At 41.6% G+C, this 13,792-nt stretch overlaps 1 protein-coding gene across 3 annotated transcripts in view; it reads right to left on the reverse strand.

Moving 5' to 3' along the window:
• Positions 1-453: 453 nt before the first annotated feature.
• The window catches only part of xpnpep2 (X-prolyl aminopeptidase (aminopeptidase P) 2, membrane-bound), a 99,860-nt gene continuing 86,521 nt past the window's right edge, over positions 454-13,792 (reverse strand). For 2 of the 3 annotated variants that reach the window (XM_084353382.1, XM_084353381.1), the window contains 20 exons: positions 11,459-11,511; positions 11,085-11,195; positions 10,932-10,995; positions 10,101-10,205; positions 8,853-8,939; positions 8,538-8,681; positions 7,846-7,947; positions 7,017-7,098; positions 6,655-6,856; positions 5,202-5,291; positions 4,749-4,858; positions 4,520-4,597; positions 4,019-4,090; positions 3,863-3,923; positions 3,581-3,650; positions 3,095-3,199; positions 2,559-2,618; positions 2,379-2,455; positions 2,161-2,250; positions 454-888 (listed from right to left, as the gene is read on the reverse strand). In XM_084353382.1, coding sequence (XP_084209508.1) covers positions 688-888; positions 2,161-2,250; positions 2,379-2,455; positions 2,559-2,618; positions 3,095-3,199; positions 3,581-3,650; positions 3,863-3,923; positions 4,019-4,090; positions 4,520-4,597; positions 4,749-4,858; positions 5,202-5,291; positions 6,655-6,856; positions 7,017-7,098; positions 7,846-7,947; positions 8,538-8,681; positions 8,853-8,939; positions 10,101-10,205; positions 10,932-10,995; positions 11,085-11,138 — 1,854 coding nt within the window. In that variant the 5' untranslated portion in view covers positions 11,139-11,195; positions 11,459-11,511 and the 3' untranslated portion in view covers positions 454-687. Of the gene's footprint in view, positions 889-2,160; positions 2,251-2,378; positions 2,456-2,558; positions 2,619-3,094; positions 3,200-3,580; positions 3,651-3,862; positions 3,924-4,018; positions 4,091-4,519; positions 4,598-4,748; positions 4,859-5,201; positions 5,292-6,654; positions 6,857-7,016; positions 7,099-7,845; positions 7,948-8,537; positions 8,682-8,852; positions 8,940-10,100; positions 10,206-10,931; positions 10,996-11,084; positions 11,196-11,458; positions 11,512-12,218; positions 12,556-13,792 lie in introns of those variants that run through there. The other variant, XM_084353380.1, reaches the window with a different exon arrangement.

The raw sequence follows: 13,792 nt of genomic DNA on the forward strand, positions 1-13,792 counted from the left end.
TTTATAGCCCAACATTAGCTTTTTACTTCTAGCGATTTAATTTAAGCTTTGAAAATCACAAAAGTGGTGTTCATCGGTGAAGATTATGTAACTGAAGAAAACGTGCAGTTATCATAATAATCCCAAATCCAATTCAATAATCTAATAATCTATTATTTAAGGGTTTGCCTGCAAACAAACATCTCTACACCACTGTAGAGTCTTCTACCAACACCAGTGCAATGACAATGATTGTTTTTAGGAGTGGGTCCCTGTTTTGTTCACATACATGAATGTAAATGATGAGGATTTCAAAAACAAAAATAATAAATAATATAATAATATATCTATTGATCCATCTATCTTCAAGTTGAGAAATCATCAGCTGAATGAGTCCACACCTTTGTTTGAAAGAGTGTTACTTTAATAAAATAAAAATTATATTAGCTGGTCATACAAATGTCCAGATTTAAAAAAAAAAAACAAACAAAAAAACTAAAACATCAAAAATCACACAGCAGATCATTTTTAAACTTTAAACACCACAATATCAGCCGTTAAATCATTAACAAATATATCCTTTAATTAAAAAAATGCTAAATCTGCAGTGCGTCCATCAACGTGGTTTAGCTGCTCAGTAGAGACTGCATAGGAGTAACGTTAGTGTGCAAGTCTGCCGTGAATGGAGTGCAAGAGGGACGAAGGCGCTCAGAAGATGTTTTGGAGGAGAGCGATGGACAGAGCGATGAGGGTCATCGAGGAGGAACAGATGGACGCAGACGATCCAGACTCCATGAAGGGCTCCGTGTGTTTGAGCATCCAGGCCTTCTCCTCATGCAGCCCCTGTCTGTCCAGCTCAGGACCCATCAGCCTCCGGATGGTCTTGTAGTAATTATCCAGCCACTTCAGCTGGAGGAGAAAAGACCGATATCAAAGAATGTAATAAACGAGTGTGAAGACATGTAATAAACAATTATTTCAACAAGTGTCTTGAAGTAAAGTAAAGGAGGGAGGAGTAAAGGGATAATTTAGGTTTGAGATCAAATACGGTGTTCGACAGGCATCAGTACTCGGACCACTAATGTTTTGTTTTTTTGTTTTGTTCTGTGTGTGCGCTCTGCCACTTGGTCACAGCTTCAGGAAATCTGAGGATGATCATTTTTATGTTGCTGTGTTGTTTACAGAAAGCTGCTATTTATAAGAAAAGTTGATTTTTGAGTCTTCCCCAACTCGTGAAATAACGACACTCTGGGTTTCAACTTCAACTTTTCTCACAAAAAGCACCTTTAAAGTGAAAACAAACAGCGTTATTATCGTTGGCACCGCTGCTGCAAAGACAACTGGATCGTTTCCTCTTCTCGGCAGAGTCGCAACCCCCAAAACACAGTTTTATTCATCTATTTAGTCTATAATAAAGAAGTGAAAGCAGATAAAAATAGAGCCGGGCATCCAACCTGACTGGATCAGCAAACAAAAGAGTATAGTAAAACTGAGGTTTAGAGGGAACCAGTCCAAATGCTGATGGTTTCATTGTTCTATAGCCATTACGTTGTGCAATCAATCAGCTTGTCTATTGCCAGTTTAAGTAAAAGTTTCAATACATAAATGTAAAAATACTCAGTTAAATAAGAAGTCCTGCATCCAAATAAGTATTTTTTTTTTAGCTAAACATAAAACTACTTTGAAAACTGGCTCCTATGACTATTATTATATTTGCAGTATCAATGTGAACAGAACAGTATTTTTTATCGCAGCTTGTCGAGGTGAAGACTGATGACGCTACAGAGATATCTCTCCTTTTCCCTTCAGAATAAAGACACAGAGAAGTTGATTTCACACGTGGTTTTGTTTTCTTGAACGATGTTTTGATCTCTGAGCTGCAGAAGAGTGTCGGCCTGAAGGGCTGAGGGGGATTTTAAGAGGAAACCAGCGCTCTATAAGCAGGAAAACAAACGACTCGCTTGATAACACATGCTCTTAAACGGAAAGGTATTTACAAATTAAAACAGGAAACCGATCATATCTTTGGGGAACTCAGCTTGCTTGTTACCGGGCAGTCTTTAGTACCTCCTTTTAACGAAAAATGATGATGAATTTCCAGTTAGTTTCTAAATATTTATACAGTATTTATACAGTCATCTTAACAAGAAGGCGATTATGGCGTCAAGTAGTGTTTCTCACCTGTTCTGAGCTGAGGAGAGACGTGTCGATCAGCTTTCTATCATAAGGAACCAGCGACACAATGTCAAAGGTCACGTAGTTATGACCGTACTGAGGGAGAGAAAACACATTTACAAAGAAGTTACTGTTTATTATTTCACAGAATAAAAGCAGGAAATCATTGACATGATTCTGGATGATCAATAAATCTCTCCTTTGGTCAGCCACTCTGTAACTACCTTTGTTTGTACAGGCACAATCACGGCAACGTCCTCGATCCGGATCCCAAAGTCGTTATCCTTGTAATATCCAGGTTCTTCGAGAAAAAAACAGAGTCAGTTTGGTGTTTTTTCACATTTACTTCCTTAAAAATGATCAGAATGATGATCAGATTTATATTGAACAAGACAGACTCTCACCTATAGACGTGAACATGCCTGATCTGAAGGGGATGTTGTTGGTCTGAAAGCCAACTGGCCCTGGAAAAATATCACAATACATCATTAAAATACAGATTATAAACATACATAGAGTTAATCAGAGTGTAACAAACCAATATTTTTAATCAAGATTAAAGTGACTTCACTGATCACAGGCGTCTCCCTCTGGCTAGTTTTCAGCTGCTTTTGTTCGAGGGTGTTTGGTCACATTACAAGTGGCCGCATTGCAAAATTAATTGTGTGCTCAAACATGCAAATTGCTTTGCCAGCTTATTAATTTTATCACTCCCACTCGCTGCATTAGCACCACAGTGTGATGAAGTTCAATTTGATGTAAAACTGCTTCTCGTGCATCATAATCATGATGTTTTTGGACATCACGGGTCATTAAAATTTGTCTTTTAATTAATGTTTTGCAGGATGGTTTCATGATTTAAAATAGTGTAAGATTAAGATGATCAGTTTCACACTGGGGCTGTTAACTTTTTGAAAAACAGAAAATAAAGACAACATACACTCATGAACTCCAAAGTAGTTTCCGACACCGTGACCTGTGCCGTGGCCATAGTTCAGGCCCACCTGCCACAACGCCCGGCGGCCCAGCATCTCCATGTTTGCACCTGAAGGTAAAAAACAGCCAGTCAGAGAGCCTGAAACAAACATCCTGCTGCAGATGCATAACTGTAGTTCATCCACACAAAATGCTCACAAAGAGGAGAAACAGGGGTCTCTAGTGGTGAAACTGAGAAAGGTTTTAGGGTGGAATCATTTAAATCTATTTTTTTAAATGTTTTAAAAAAATGTAATGTAGGCAAAACATTAACAACAAATCAAGGAGTCACTAATTAATCAAATAAAACAAAAGCGTTGTTAGAAAAATCAACATGTAGGCCCCTCGAAAGCTGCTCGACATAACTTCCAGGGTTTTTTGTAACAAAATCCAAAGGATGTGTTGGATTTAGGAGCCGCTACTCCACATGCATTAAGTTTCTCATCCTCACCTCTCGTCCCTGAGGGAAAGATGGTTCGAGATATCTCAATGTTTCCCATGAGCACTCGAGTGAAAGCCTCCTGCGAAGCGAGACATAACGACAGGGAAATTGTTTTTTAATGGAATATTTTGGATTGTGTGGCATAATCAAACATTTCTGCAAAGACTTTACAGCCATAGGACGAACAGAGGCAGAGATGAGATGAAGAAAGTGTGCATGATTAGCAATCTGCTGTCCCTTCATATCCCTTCAAACATTCACACTTCCAGGATAACATCTCAAGTTATTTACCCGCTGCATGTCTGTTGGGGTTCCCCAGTGAACAGTCCGAGTGATGTCAGTGGTCCCGTCTCTGATTGTAAGTGAGAGACACGATGAGTCATTTCAGTATGCGAGAGACGTGAAGTGAAACTGGAGACTGAGTGAGCAGGATGTGTTTTTACTCACAGATACTGGCCGCCAGAGTCCACCAGGTACATCTCATCAACTGTCAAACTCCGGCTCGACTCTTCTGTTGGGCTGCAACGCAGAAAAACAGGAAACAATGGCAGCGCTGCAGGTGTAGTGCAGCTAAAGGACAATACCTGTGTTTTTACACAGATTTACTAAAACTTCATGCTGACCTTTTTCTGAAGCATGTCTTATATTTGTAGACTGACTTTTTTTTTAAATCTCTGAAGTACTAAAGCTAACAAGAAATGAGTGGTGAGATTTTTGAGGAAAAGAAAGAAAGAAGAGGTTTTTTGTTTTGTTTGTTTTATTGTTTGCTTATGGTTGAGTCACGTGAGTGCGTTTTGGTGTACTCAGAATGTCGTCATGTAAAGTGAATATATACCTTTTACTTTTTATAAATGCTCTGATAACACAATCCTTAGAAATGGTAAAGAAATTGATTTAAATTAAAAAGAAAGCGGCAGTAAGAAGAGTAAGAATCTGAATAAATCTCACCTGTAGTGGGCGAGAGCAGCGTTGGGTCCACTTGCAGAGATGGTCTCAAAGCTTGGTCCTCTGCTGTCTTTCTGTTTGCTGTAACAAAGTTTAAATAAGCCGTGAAACTTTTTGACCTTCAGAGTGCTTTTCTGTTGCTTCATGATACATGTTCTTGTCTGTAGAGGACTCATTTTCTGACTTGGTATGTCACTTCTCCTCCATCTTGTGTTTTTACGCGTGCACTCACCTGCGACAGTTATTGACGTACTCTGCAGCCGTCAGCTCCGTCTCCTTCCCCTCTGGCACCGCCTTCTCCAGCCACATCAGCAGCTGAATGACTGCGACCGCATCCCTCACCTAGACAGAGCCACAGAGACACACTGACCTCAGCAGCACCAGACACACGGGCTGACAATTTACACCGCATGTTACGCTGCTGCTGCGGCATCTTTTGACAAGGTAATAAATGTATCACGGTGTGTGTTCGCTGAAGTGTTCAAGCTCTCCTTGAAAACAATTTATAAATGTCCCATCCGTCAGTCAGAAAGTGAAAACTGATTAATGAATTCACAGAATGATAACGGTCTCACGTAAATGTATTACAGACTCATATCTGATCCAGTTCAGCTTCATGTATTACAACAAGTGCTTCTGTAGAAGTTTGTGCTCATGTTTGCATGTCTATGTGCAGATGACATACGTGAGCATCCCTCAAGATCCGCTGCTCAGTCTCGTCTTTCACAGCTTTAGTCGTCAACACAGGAGAGTAGGAGCTCGTCATTAGTTTTTCCTGCAACAAAGCAACAATAAATAAAGTCCTGCAGACACAGAGCAACATTAGCAAACATTTTGCAGAGGTGTTGTGACTAATATTCACTCTCCTTTGAGCTCTGGTTTTGGTTTCCACCAACTCCTGAGGGAAATATGTGTTTCTTTCAGCTGCTAAATGCTCCACTATGATCACCAGCTAGTCGCTCACTGTGTCCATGAGCTGGTAATTGTTGAACAGGGAGAGTTCAGTGAGTTTATAAGAGCTTAAAACGAGAGCCCAAAGACAGATATATCAGTATTGTCGTACTTTGTACAATATGGGTCGATATCAAACAGAACATCATGTTGAAAAAGAGGCTTGGGGTCATTTAAAACTATTAAATTCCCAGTGAAGTTTACTGTTTCAGTGCACTGATGTCATTAAGGACATAAAAGTTTATTGTTAATCTGTAAAATATCCTGCGTCCGTTACATATCTTTGTCACAACTGAGGGATCATGTAAGAAATATGCATACATTGGCTGTTATATTGATGTAAACATATATTTGTTTACTACTATTGGCCCCAAGAATCGCATACTGGTGAGGATCTACTTAAAACAGCTGCCTGCTGCATCTTGAAACACTGTCGATGAGAGCAGTCAGAAATACAGAAACAGTGGTGCGCGTTATAAAACTGAAGTTAGAGCATATTTAGTTTCTGCAATGGGATGAATTTCCGTGTGAGAGGGAATATGTGGAGGGATTAAATCAAATCCTTCAGATGTGATGGATCACTCAGCGTGGGCGTAGCTCGGTGTAAATTGGCGCAGAAGACCTCCTCACAAACCTCCCTTAACCTGTATTGTTAGACCCGGCGGAGGAGGGTACGGGTGAAATGAACAAATTAGACCTTGATTACATTACGCATTACGTAACCGCCCCCATGTTCAAGATGAGTCATGAGAAAACAGAAACATTTTGATATAAAAATACTCACAAATGCTGATTTTGACACAGCATTTATCGAGCAATAGCTGCACAGTTAGCACAGAAACACAAGATCAGGACTCGGAGAAACAGTATTTTTCATTTCTGGGACGCTCTGCAGCACTAAGGAGAAGTGGCGATAACTCTTGGTGAGTTCTTCACCACAAGTGACCTCTTTCACATTATGTTTAGTCTTTTGATCCGTTGTTTATGGAAAAGTATTGATTAGCGCATCTCTGAAAACTTGGATTTTGTCCACAAATCGCATCAAGAATATTCCTCTCGGAAGCAGCCAACAAGTGGTGACTCACTACAGCTGCTTCTGCATTTCATTAAAGATTACGAAATCAAGTGAAGAGACTAACAAAGGAAAAATTATGCAGTAAATATAATTAAATAAATCATCTATATACCTCTGGTGTGATGAGCTCATAAAGGGCGTAGTTTGTGTACTCTGTGCCGATCCACACTTTAACGCCGGGCTGGGCCACGTACGTCTGCAGATGATCTCGGACAGTGTCGTAGCTTTTGAGCTGCACGCAGAGTGACCCAACACAGGAGGCGTTCAGGTACTGCTTCAGTTCGTCTGTCACTCTGTTTATGTGGACAAACAGCCTGATAGGAAGAAGAAGAAGAAGAAGTGATACATAACAGAAGTGGCTTATATAAGAACAATGTTTCATGTCCTGGTATATGTGACGGGAGAGACATGAGAAAGAACATTTGAAAGGAATCCTGTATGCATGTTCACACATTTATTCCCCGATGGACTCACCAGATGTCATCCATCGTGAGCAGCGTGTAGGAGTAGAAGAAGGGATTGTACGGGATGTCACTGCCTCGCAGATTGAACAGCCCTGGAAATAAAAAATACACCCCCCCCCCCTCTGACTGTCAGCAACAGCGGCTCTCACATTCATTTACATCGTCGGCTAGATACACCTGAGCCAAGAAATCTAATATTTGTTTCAGACGTACGTGACTTTTTCTGTGTTTCTGTTATTGAAAACAGACCTGCTAATTCTGAAATCAGGAGTCAGGAAAGGTCTGCAGCCCAGCAGTCCTTGTGTGGATTATAGGAGCTCTGAATAATTCTCTGTTCATTTGCATCAAATCAGATAAATAGTTTGATTACTGCTGATAATAAAGGATCATAAACTCCAGTGTGCAGATCATAACTATCAACCTTTAGGTAAATAAATGCTGTTACATCTGTCTGTTTGGCTGTTTAGACATCAGTCTTTTGAGTCTAGCTGTCTGTCGTGTTAGATCGTTGAGGTTTTTCTGTTTATTACGACTGATGATTGAAGCATTTCTGTTGAAATATGTTTTGTATATTTTTGCATTTGCATCTTCTCTAAAAGCAAAACTGTACGTTTGTCTTTGTTCTGCACATCTGAGTTAATTTTAAAACCTTTCATCAATTTAGTGGTGACGAGCTACAATAATCAGAATCTTCAGCAGCTTTTTATGAGGCTCATACTCGACTGCGTTTTTCATTCAGGACTTGAATTCAGTGGTTCAATATTAGTTTTTCTCTATCAGAGACGTGATTTATTGAAACCTGTTCAAACAGCTTCGTGAACAAAGTCTGAGTTACTTACAGGCCGTTTCATCCAGTGCTGATAGCAGAAGAGCTGTCGGCTCGTATGGATTGTCCCTCATCTGATTCCGTATGTGGTCCACTTTCATCTGCCACGTCCTTTCTGCAAACATGCGCATACAAATATAAATATAAAAATATGCTTTTATTGTAGTACTTCCTCCTAAGTGCAGGCACACATCAGGGCTTTTCCAGTAAGTCTTTGTCATTACGTTCATCTGCAAACTGCTCATCACTTTATGGACTCAGACTGCCAAATATAATAACAAACTTTCACAGCCACAGTATGACACAGCATTTATGCATTTAGACTTAAACCACAGTATGTGATGCTTTTTCCCGATTGTAGTCAAATGTATAAACACACACACGCACACACACTAATCACACAGCCCATTAGGATTATGATTGCTCTCCATTTGTTCCATTTGTCTTTTCTCCGACCATAAAGACTAATGAGGCCCGGGGGGCATCGAGACGACTTCCTCTTCTGGAGGTTTTTCCACTCTCAAAGTTTGATCTGTCAGCCGGCCATAAAATCATAAACAGGCTGTTTATGGCTGTGTTTGTGGAGCCGCTTATTGCTGCCTGTTTGCAGGTATTTATCAGTACACAGATAAAGGGCACCACACAGGCAGACGAGCAGACTGCAGTGTGTGTGTGTGCAGTACAGACACATGTAATGAAACCTACGTATGACTCTGTCGGGCAGGCGGGTGAGGTGATTCGACGGGATGGGCGGTTTTTCCGTCCACACTTGGTCGACCAGGTTAACGGGGATGGACTTGAGGCTGCGGTTGCTTGAGTCCAGATTGATGTTGTAGTTCTCCTGCGTTTCTAATGGAGGAAATTGCAGATGATTCAACACACTGGAGCGAAATCAATCACGAGTAAACAGTCTGCGTGGCGTCTGGAGGCTCCATTAATAATTTTCCATCTTCTTGGGCGAGCAGTTTATTGATGTTAACCAGGACTGACAGTCAGGAGGGATGCAGAATAGACACTTACGGAGGGAGAAGAGGAAGGGATCAAAACCGATCTCGCCGCCTGGTGGAACCTCAGTGATGAGCCACTCCGCCACACTGCTGATGGACACTGGAGGACATCACACATGACAGACTGTAGTCAAGGTATTATTGACTTTAGAGGACGTGACAGAATAAATACAGTCAGACTGTCGGTGGGGAATACTCTCATTTGACTCATCGCAGTATTTTCAAAAATATGTGTTTTTCCTTCCAATTACCTGGTGTTAAATCAAATTAGCACAAATAACTAAACAGCTTGTCAGTTTCATTCATGTCCTGTGAAAATTAAAATGTGATAAAATGTAAATCATATTTACAAGTAGGCAAAAATCCCTTTCTGATCCATATTCTGTAAAAGGATGCTACAAATGAGTGACGTCATAGACCACGTACCATATCAACATTTCTACAAAACGTGTCATATCACGTTCACATCACGTTTATGACCTCACTTTCTTATCAGGACGTGGAGGGAACGATGGAGTTAAAGTTGAGAAGGCTGCTAAGCCCATGACCACAGTTCAAGACAGGTCAGTCATGCCATTACTGGATATTTCTGAAGAGACCTCGGGTTAAGCTAAAATGAACACTTAAAAGTTGCCCTCTCTTTCTGAACTAATAAAATGCCTTTATTTTCAAAAAGTCATGTTAAACCTTAAAAACAAACTCAGATGCGTTTCAGCATCAAGTCTTCATGCAGCCTTCATGTATCTCCATCCAAACAGCACCTCTGACAAACTTTGAGTATAGGAAGCGCTCCTACCCTTTCATTTTTCTTCTAAAATGAACACTGTTGGCTCATTAAATAAAAACGTCATCATTATTGTGGTGTCCTTGGCGGTTAGGGCACCAGAACTGCAACATCATCACTTTATATCAGGCCTGCGATGCTGTTGCATGTTATATTTATCTCACCCCTAATTTCCTTCATCTCTCTATTGCAGCGTCGGTGTTGTCAAATTGGCGGTGCCAGCTGCAGCGGGGTTGAGCTGCCTTTGTCATGATGACAGGTGTCAAACAGGTTTATATAAAATAGTGTTTTTGCGAGACAAAGCCTGCAGTGACTTCAGTTTGTGCGTGAGCTATTTTTGTCATGTAAATCCTGTAATAATAAGTGCTGTTATGTCAGGATATTTATAGCCTGGATCATGAAAACCACCAAGTGTCTGATCAGAATCCATGTGTCCTGTGTTGTCATGACAAATAATCACAATATGATCGCCCCTACCGTCTTTTTCCAGCTCCCAGTTGCAATCCATCTGTCTCTCAGCTTGAACCCAGTAGCGGCTGTCTGTCCACAGAGTGGCCTTGGTCTGAGTAACCACGGCGGTGCCTGGGGAGAGGCAGGACAGCAGCTGTGTTATGGAGAGGGCAGTGAATTACAAACAACTATAAATGTCAGAGGTGACTCCGAACAATGCGTGATGGGCCAGCTAATATGGAAATATGTATGTACGCGTGTAGGGAGAACCAGGAAGGTTAAGAAGAAAGCAACCAGGTGATGTGTGGTGGATACATAATCAGGGATAACATTATCATTCCACTGTAACCCTCACATTAGATACTAAAGCAGCAACAGCTGAGAAGATCCATGAATCTGATCCTCAAGAGGCCCAGAAAATGTAACTTTTTCTTTATGAAGTTTGGCAAGTAGATCCATGATTATGATTCTCAGTAGAGACACAGTTTGGCGCAGGTTTGGCCTGGTGTAAACAACACTTTACTGAAATGTCATCTATCTTCTTATCATTTCATCTGTGCAACAGCTGTTTACATAAATATGTCTGAACGTTAATTCTGTTTATCATTGTTGCGTTAAAATTAGATTTTACGGTCAAGTTACTCCACGAAGGAGAACAACAGCGAAGGAGAGGATGCAGCGATGCAGCGAGAGAGAAAGCGATGTAACTAAACGAGCGAGGAGCAGGCTGTATATGGTGAGGATGTGGGATGAAAGTAGAGGAGCTGCATGGCCGCGGCACTCAGACGTGGGGAGTTGAGTCACGGCGAGGAGGAGGGGGGCGAGGAAGAAAAGGGAGGAGGCGGGGAAGGACTGTACCTGCGGAGCCTGTAAAGCCGGTCATGAAGGCCACCCTGTTGTCACGTAGTGCGATATACTCACTCTGACAGAGAAACAGAATAGGTTAGCATCTCACACCATCCTACACACAAAATTTAAAAGCTGATTAATTAATTATGACAGCAGATGTACCAGGTGAGCGTCGGTGCCAGGGATAATGTAGGCAGAGATATTCTGGGGGAGCATTCGCTCTCGTAACTCCTGCAGCCGGAGAGTGGTATTTACTGCCGTGCTGGGGAGGTACTATAACACACAAGCACAAAGGGAGACAGACCAGAGGTGTGAAAAGTCGTCTGATTTAATTAAAACCTGAAGAACTGCTGATTCATCCCTTTCTGTATCTCCCACTGTAATCATTAACTGTAGAGCATGGGCAGTAATCATTAACTGTAACTGTCATAACTCATGCAACATGTTCCATGATAGGAAAATACTGTTTCATGACTTCTTTGAGTTCAATTTTATGACTTAATTTTTGCAATAAAATAAAAAATGAATCATCTCACCGGTGGGGACAGAGAGCAGTTCCTCTCAGTTCCCTCAGCACCAACGGTGTTTCCTGAAATGAGAGGCGCAAGGTGACAAGAGACCTTGGAAAGTGACACTCAGCTGTGACCGAGCTGAGCTAGGTAAGCACATTTTCATTTCCCAAAGAAAGAGCTGCACATTTGCAGAAGTGGGAACTTATCACGCTGAATCTTTTCAGACACAGTGACTGTCTGAGAATCAGTGAATCAGTGCAACTCAAGGCTCAGGATTTAAGAGGACAAGAACTCAATCACAGTAAAGGACACTGGCTCAAACAAGGCAGCTGTGCCAAGAAACCAAAGATATAAATCACATTAACCACGACTTATACACTAAAAGTGACGCAAGCAATCAAGAAAGTGTCAGTCATTTTCATGCTCAGATATTATCTGTTAAACATTTTTAAAAAAGGCAAGAGCCCGAACTGTTATCTCCTTCTGAGACTAATTTTATGCAAAGAAATCCTGACGAGTAACAGAAAGAGACGATGGCAATTTCTTCTGCCCCCTTTTGCAAGAAATGTCTGACACAATCAAGCCGACTGCTTATATAATAACAAACTCTTCCATGTGATCTGTTTTTACATTTTACACCACTTCGCAGCTTCTGTCAAGTGGTCTGTCAGTAGAAATATCGATCGTCACAGTCGCTCAATAGCAGCCTTCACACACACAGAGAGGGCTGAGAGTTGACACTTAGAGACGGATCGGTTGAGGATAAAGAAGAACTTTTTTTTACCTGTCAGTGCAGCCAGAGACAGAGCCAACAGCCAGCCACAGGACGGCATCTTGGCACGGACAAATTGTCGTAGAGTAGCAGCAAAGCAGGTGCTCCGATGTGTGTATGCAGCGTATGTGAGAAAGTGTGTGTGGGTGTCTGGTGAAGAAATTGTGTGTGGGTGTGTGCTTGTAAGTGTGTCCTCTCTCTCTCTCGCTCTCTTCCTATCTCTCTCCTCCTCCTCCTTCTCTGCCACCACTCACTATCTCCTCTCCCTGCAGACCTCTGATAGGAATCATGTGCGATGGCTTTGGGGGTGGCTCTTACTTCTCAGAAACGTTTCTTTTGCTTCCTGACCTAAAATGTAGAGCGCCAAGCCACAATGACAACTCAGCTGTTGTCCCCCCAAAACTCACACACATCTCGCCGAGTTGCTCAATGTTTTGCATCGTGAAGCAACTCTGTGGCTGAAGGTTAGGAATTCCCACCAAGCTACACGGTCATCTAACAAATCTGGTTTTGATCGAGACAAACAGCCTGTTTTTATCTTAATTGTTTGCTCCAATAACCGGGGAGATACCAGCGCTGCAGCAGAGTATTTGTCATAAATATGGATTTTCATGTTTCACACATGAATGCATGTATGTGCGTCTCCAGATCCAGAAAATTACAGTCAAATCCTTGTATTGAGATCTCCAAAGTAAACATTTGTGCTTTCTGCATTTTTAAATCCTTGAATTCAAGCCAAATGTGTAATGCCACTTGGCTAAAAGAGAGAGGAAGCTTAATGTGGGCGGAGGGTGTGTGACCAGGACATTTATTACAGCAGAAATATATTAGTTTGTCTTCATTTTGCATATCTTATCTTATTTTACTGGAATTTGTCTGATGTAATTTCATGCTGGCTTAGTTTGACGTTTGTCAAGAGTTGGATGAGAAAAGCTCTACAAAGCCAGGCCAACTGTTTCCCCTTGTTTGCAGTCTTAATGCTAAGCTAAGTCTCATGGTTTGGGTCTTTTCGTGTGTTAATTTCTTGTTTATTTCTGTAGTTATATCCTCTCGTTTCTTGTTGTCACTTCCTACTTCCTGCTCACCTGTGTTCCCCCCTGTGCTCCTCCCCAGCCTGTTTCCCCCCACACCTGTCTCACAACAGCCTCGTCAGCACTGTCCTGTTCCCAGTGTCTCTCCACCTGCACCTCATCCCCTCGTTAGTTTGGTTTGTATTTTAGTCTGTGTCTTTCCCTCTCTCTCGTCGTTGGTTCATGTTGTCATCCTTGTGTCAGTCCTGTGTTTCCTGTCCCCCTTTCTTTGTGTGTTTCCTGTGTTCATGATTTGCTCCCTGTGGTTTTCTGGTTTGTCCTCAGTGTTTGTGTTGCTTTCGTATTTTGCTCTGCTTGCCTTTATGTTGCCAGTGTGGTGGGGTATACTAGTGATGGTGAATTCAGCCTTGAATCAACTCCTCTCCCAACAAATTCCCTAATCAGGGCCAAGCTATGAGACTTGTTCTGCCTGCTTCCTGCTCTCTGTCCCTGCTGTGGCTGGCAGTGTTTGCTGTCCCAGGTATGCTGGAAAATACCTTTTTTTTTTATTGCATA

Source organism: Pagrus pagrus (assembly GCF_965226575.1).
Source record: "Pagrus pagrus genome assembly, chromosome: 5".
NCBI lineage: Eukaryota > Metazoa > Chordata > Actinopteri > Spariformes > Sparidae > Pagrus > Pagrus pagrus.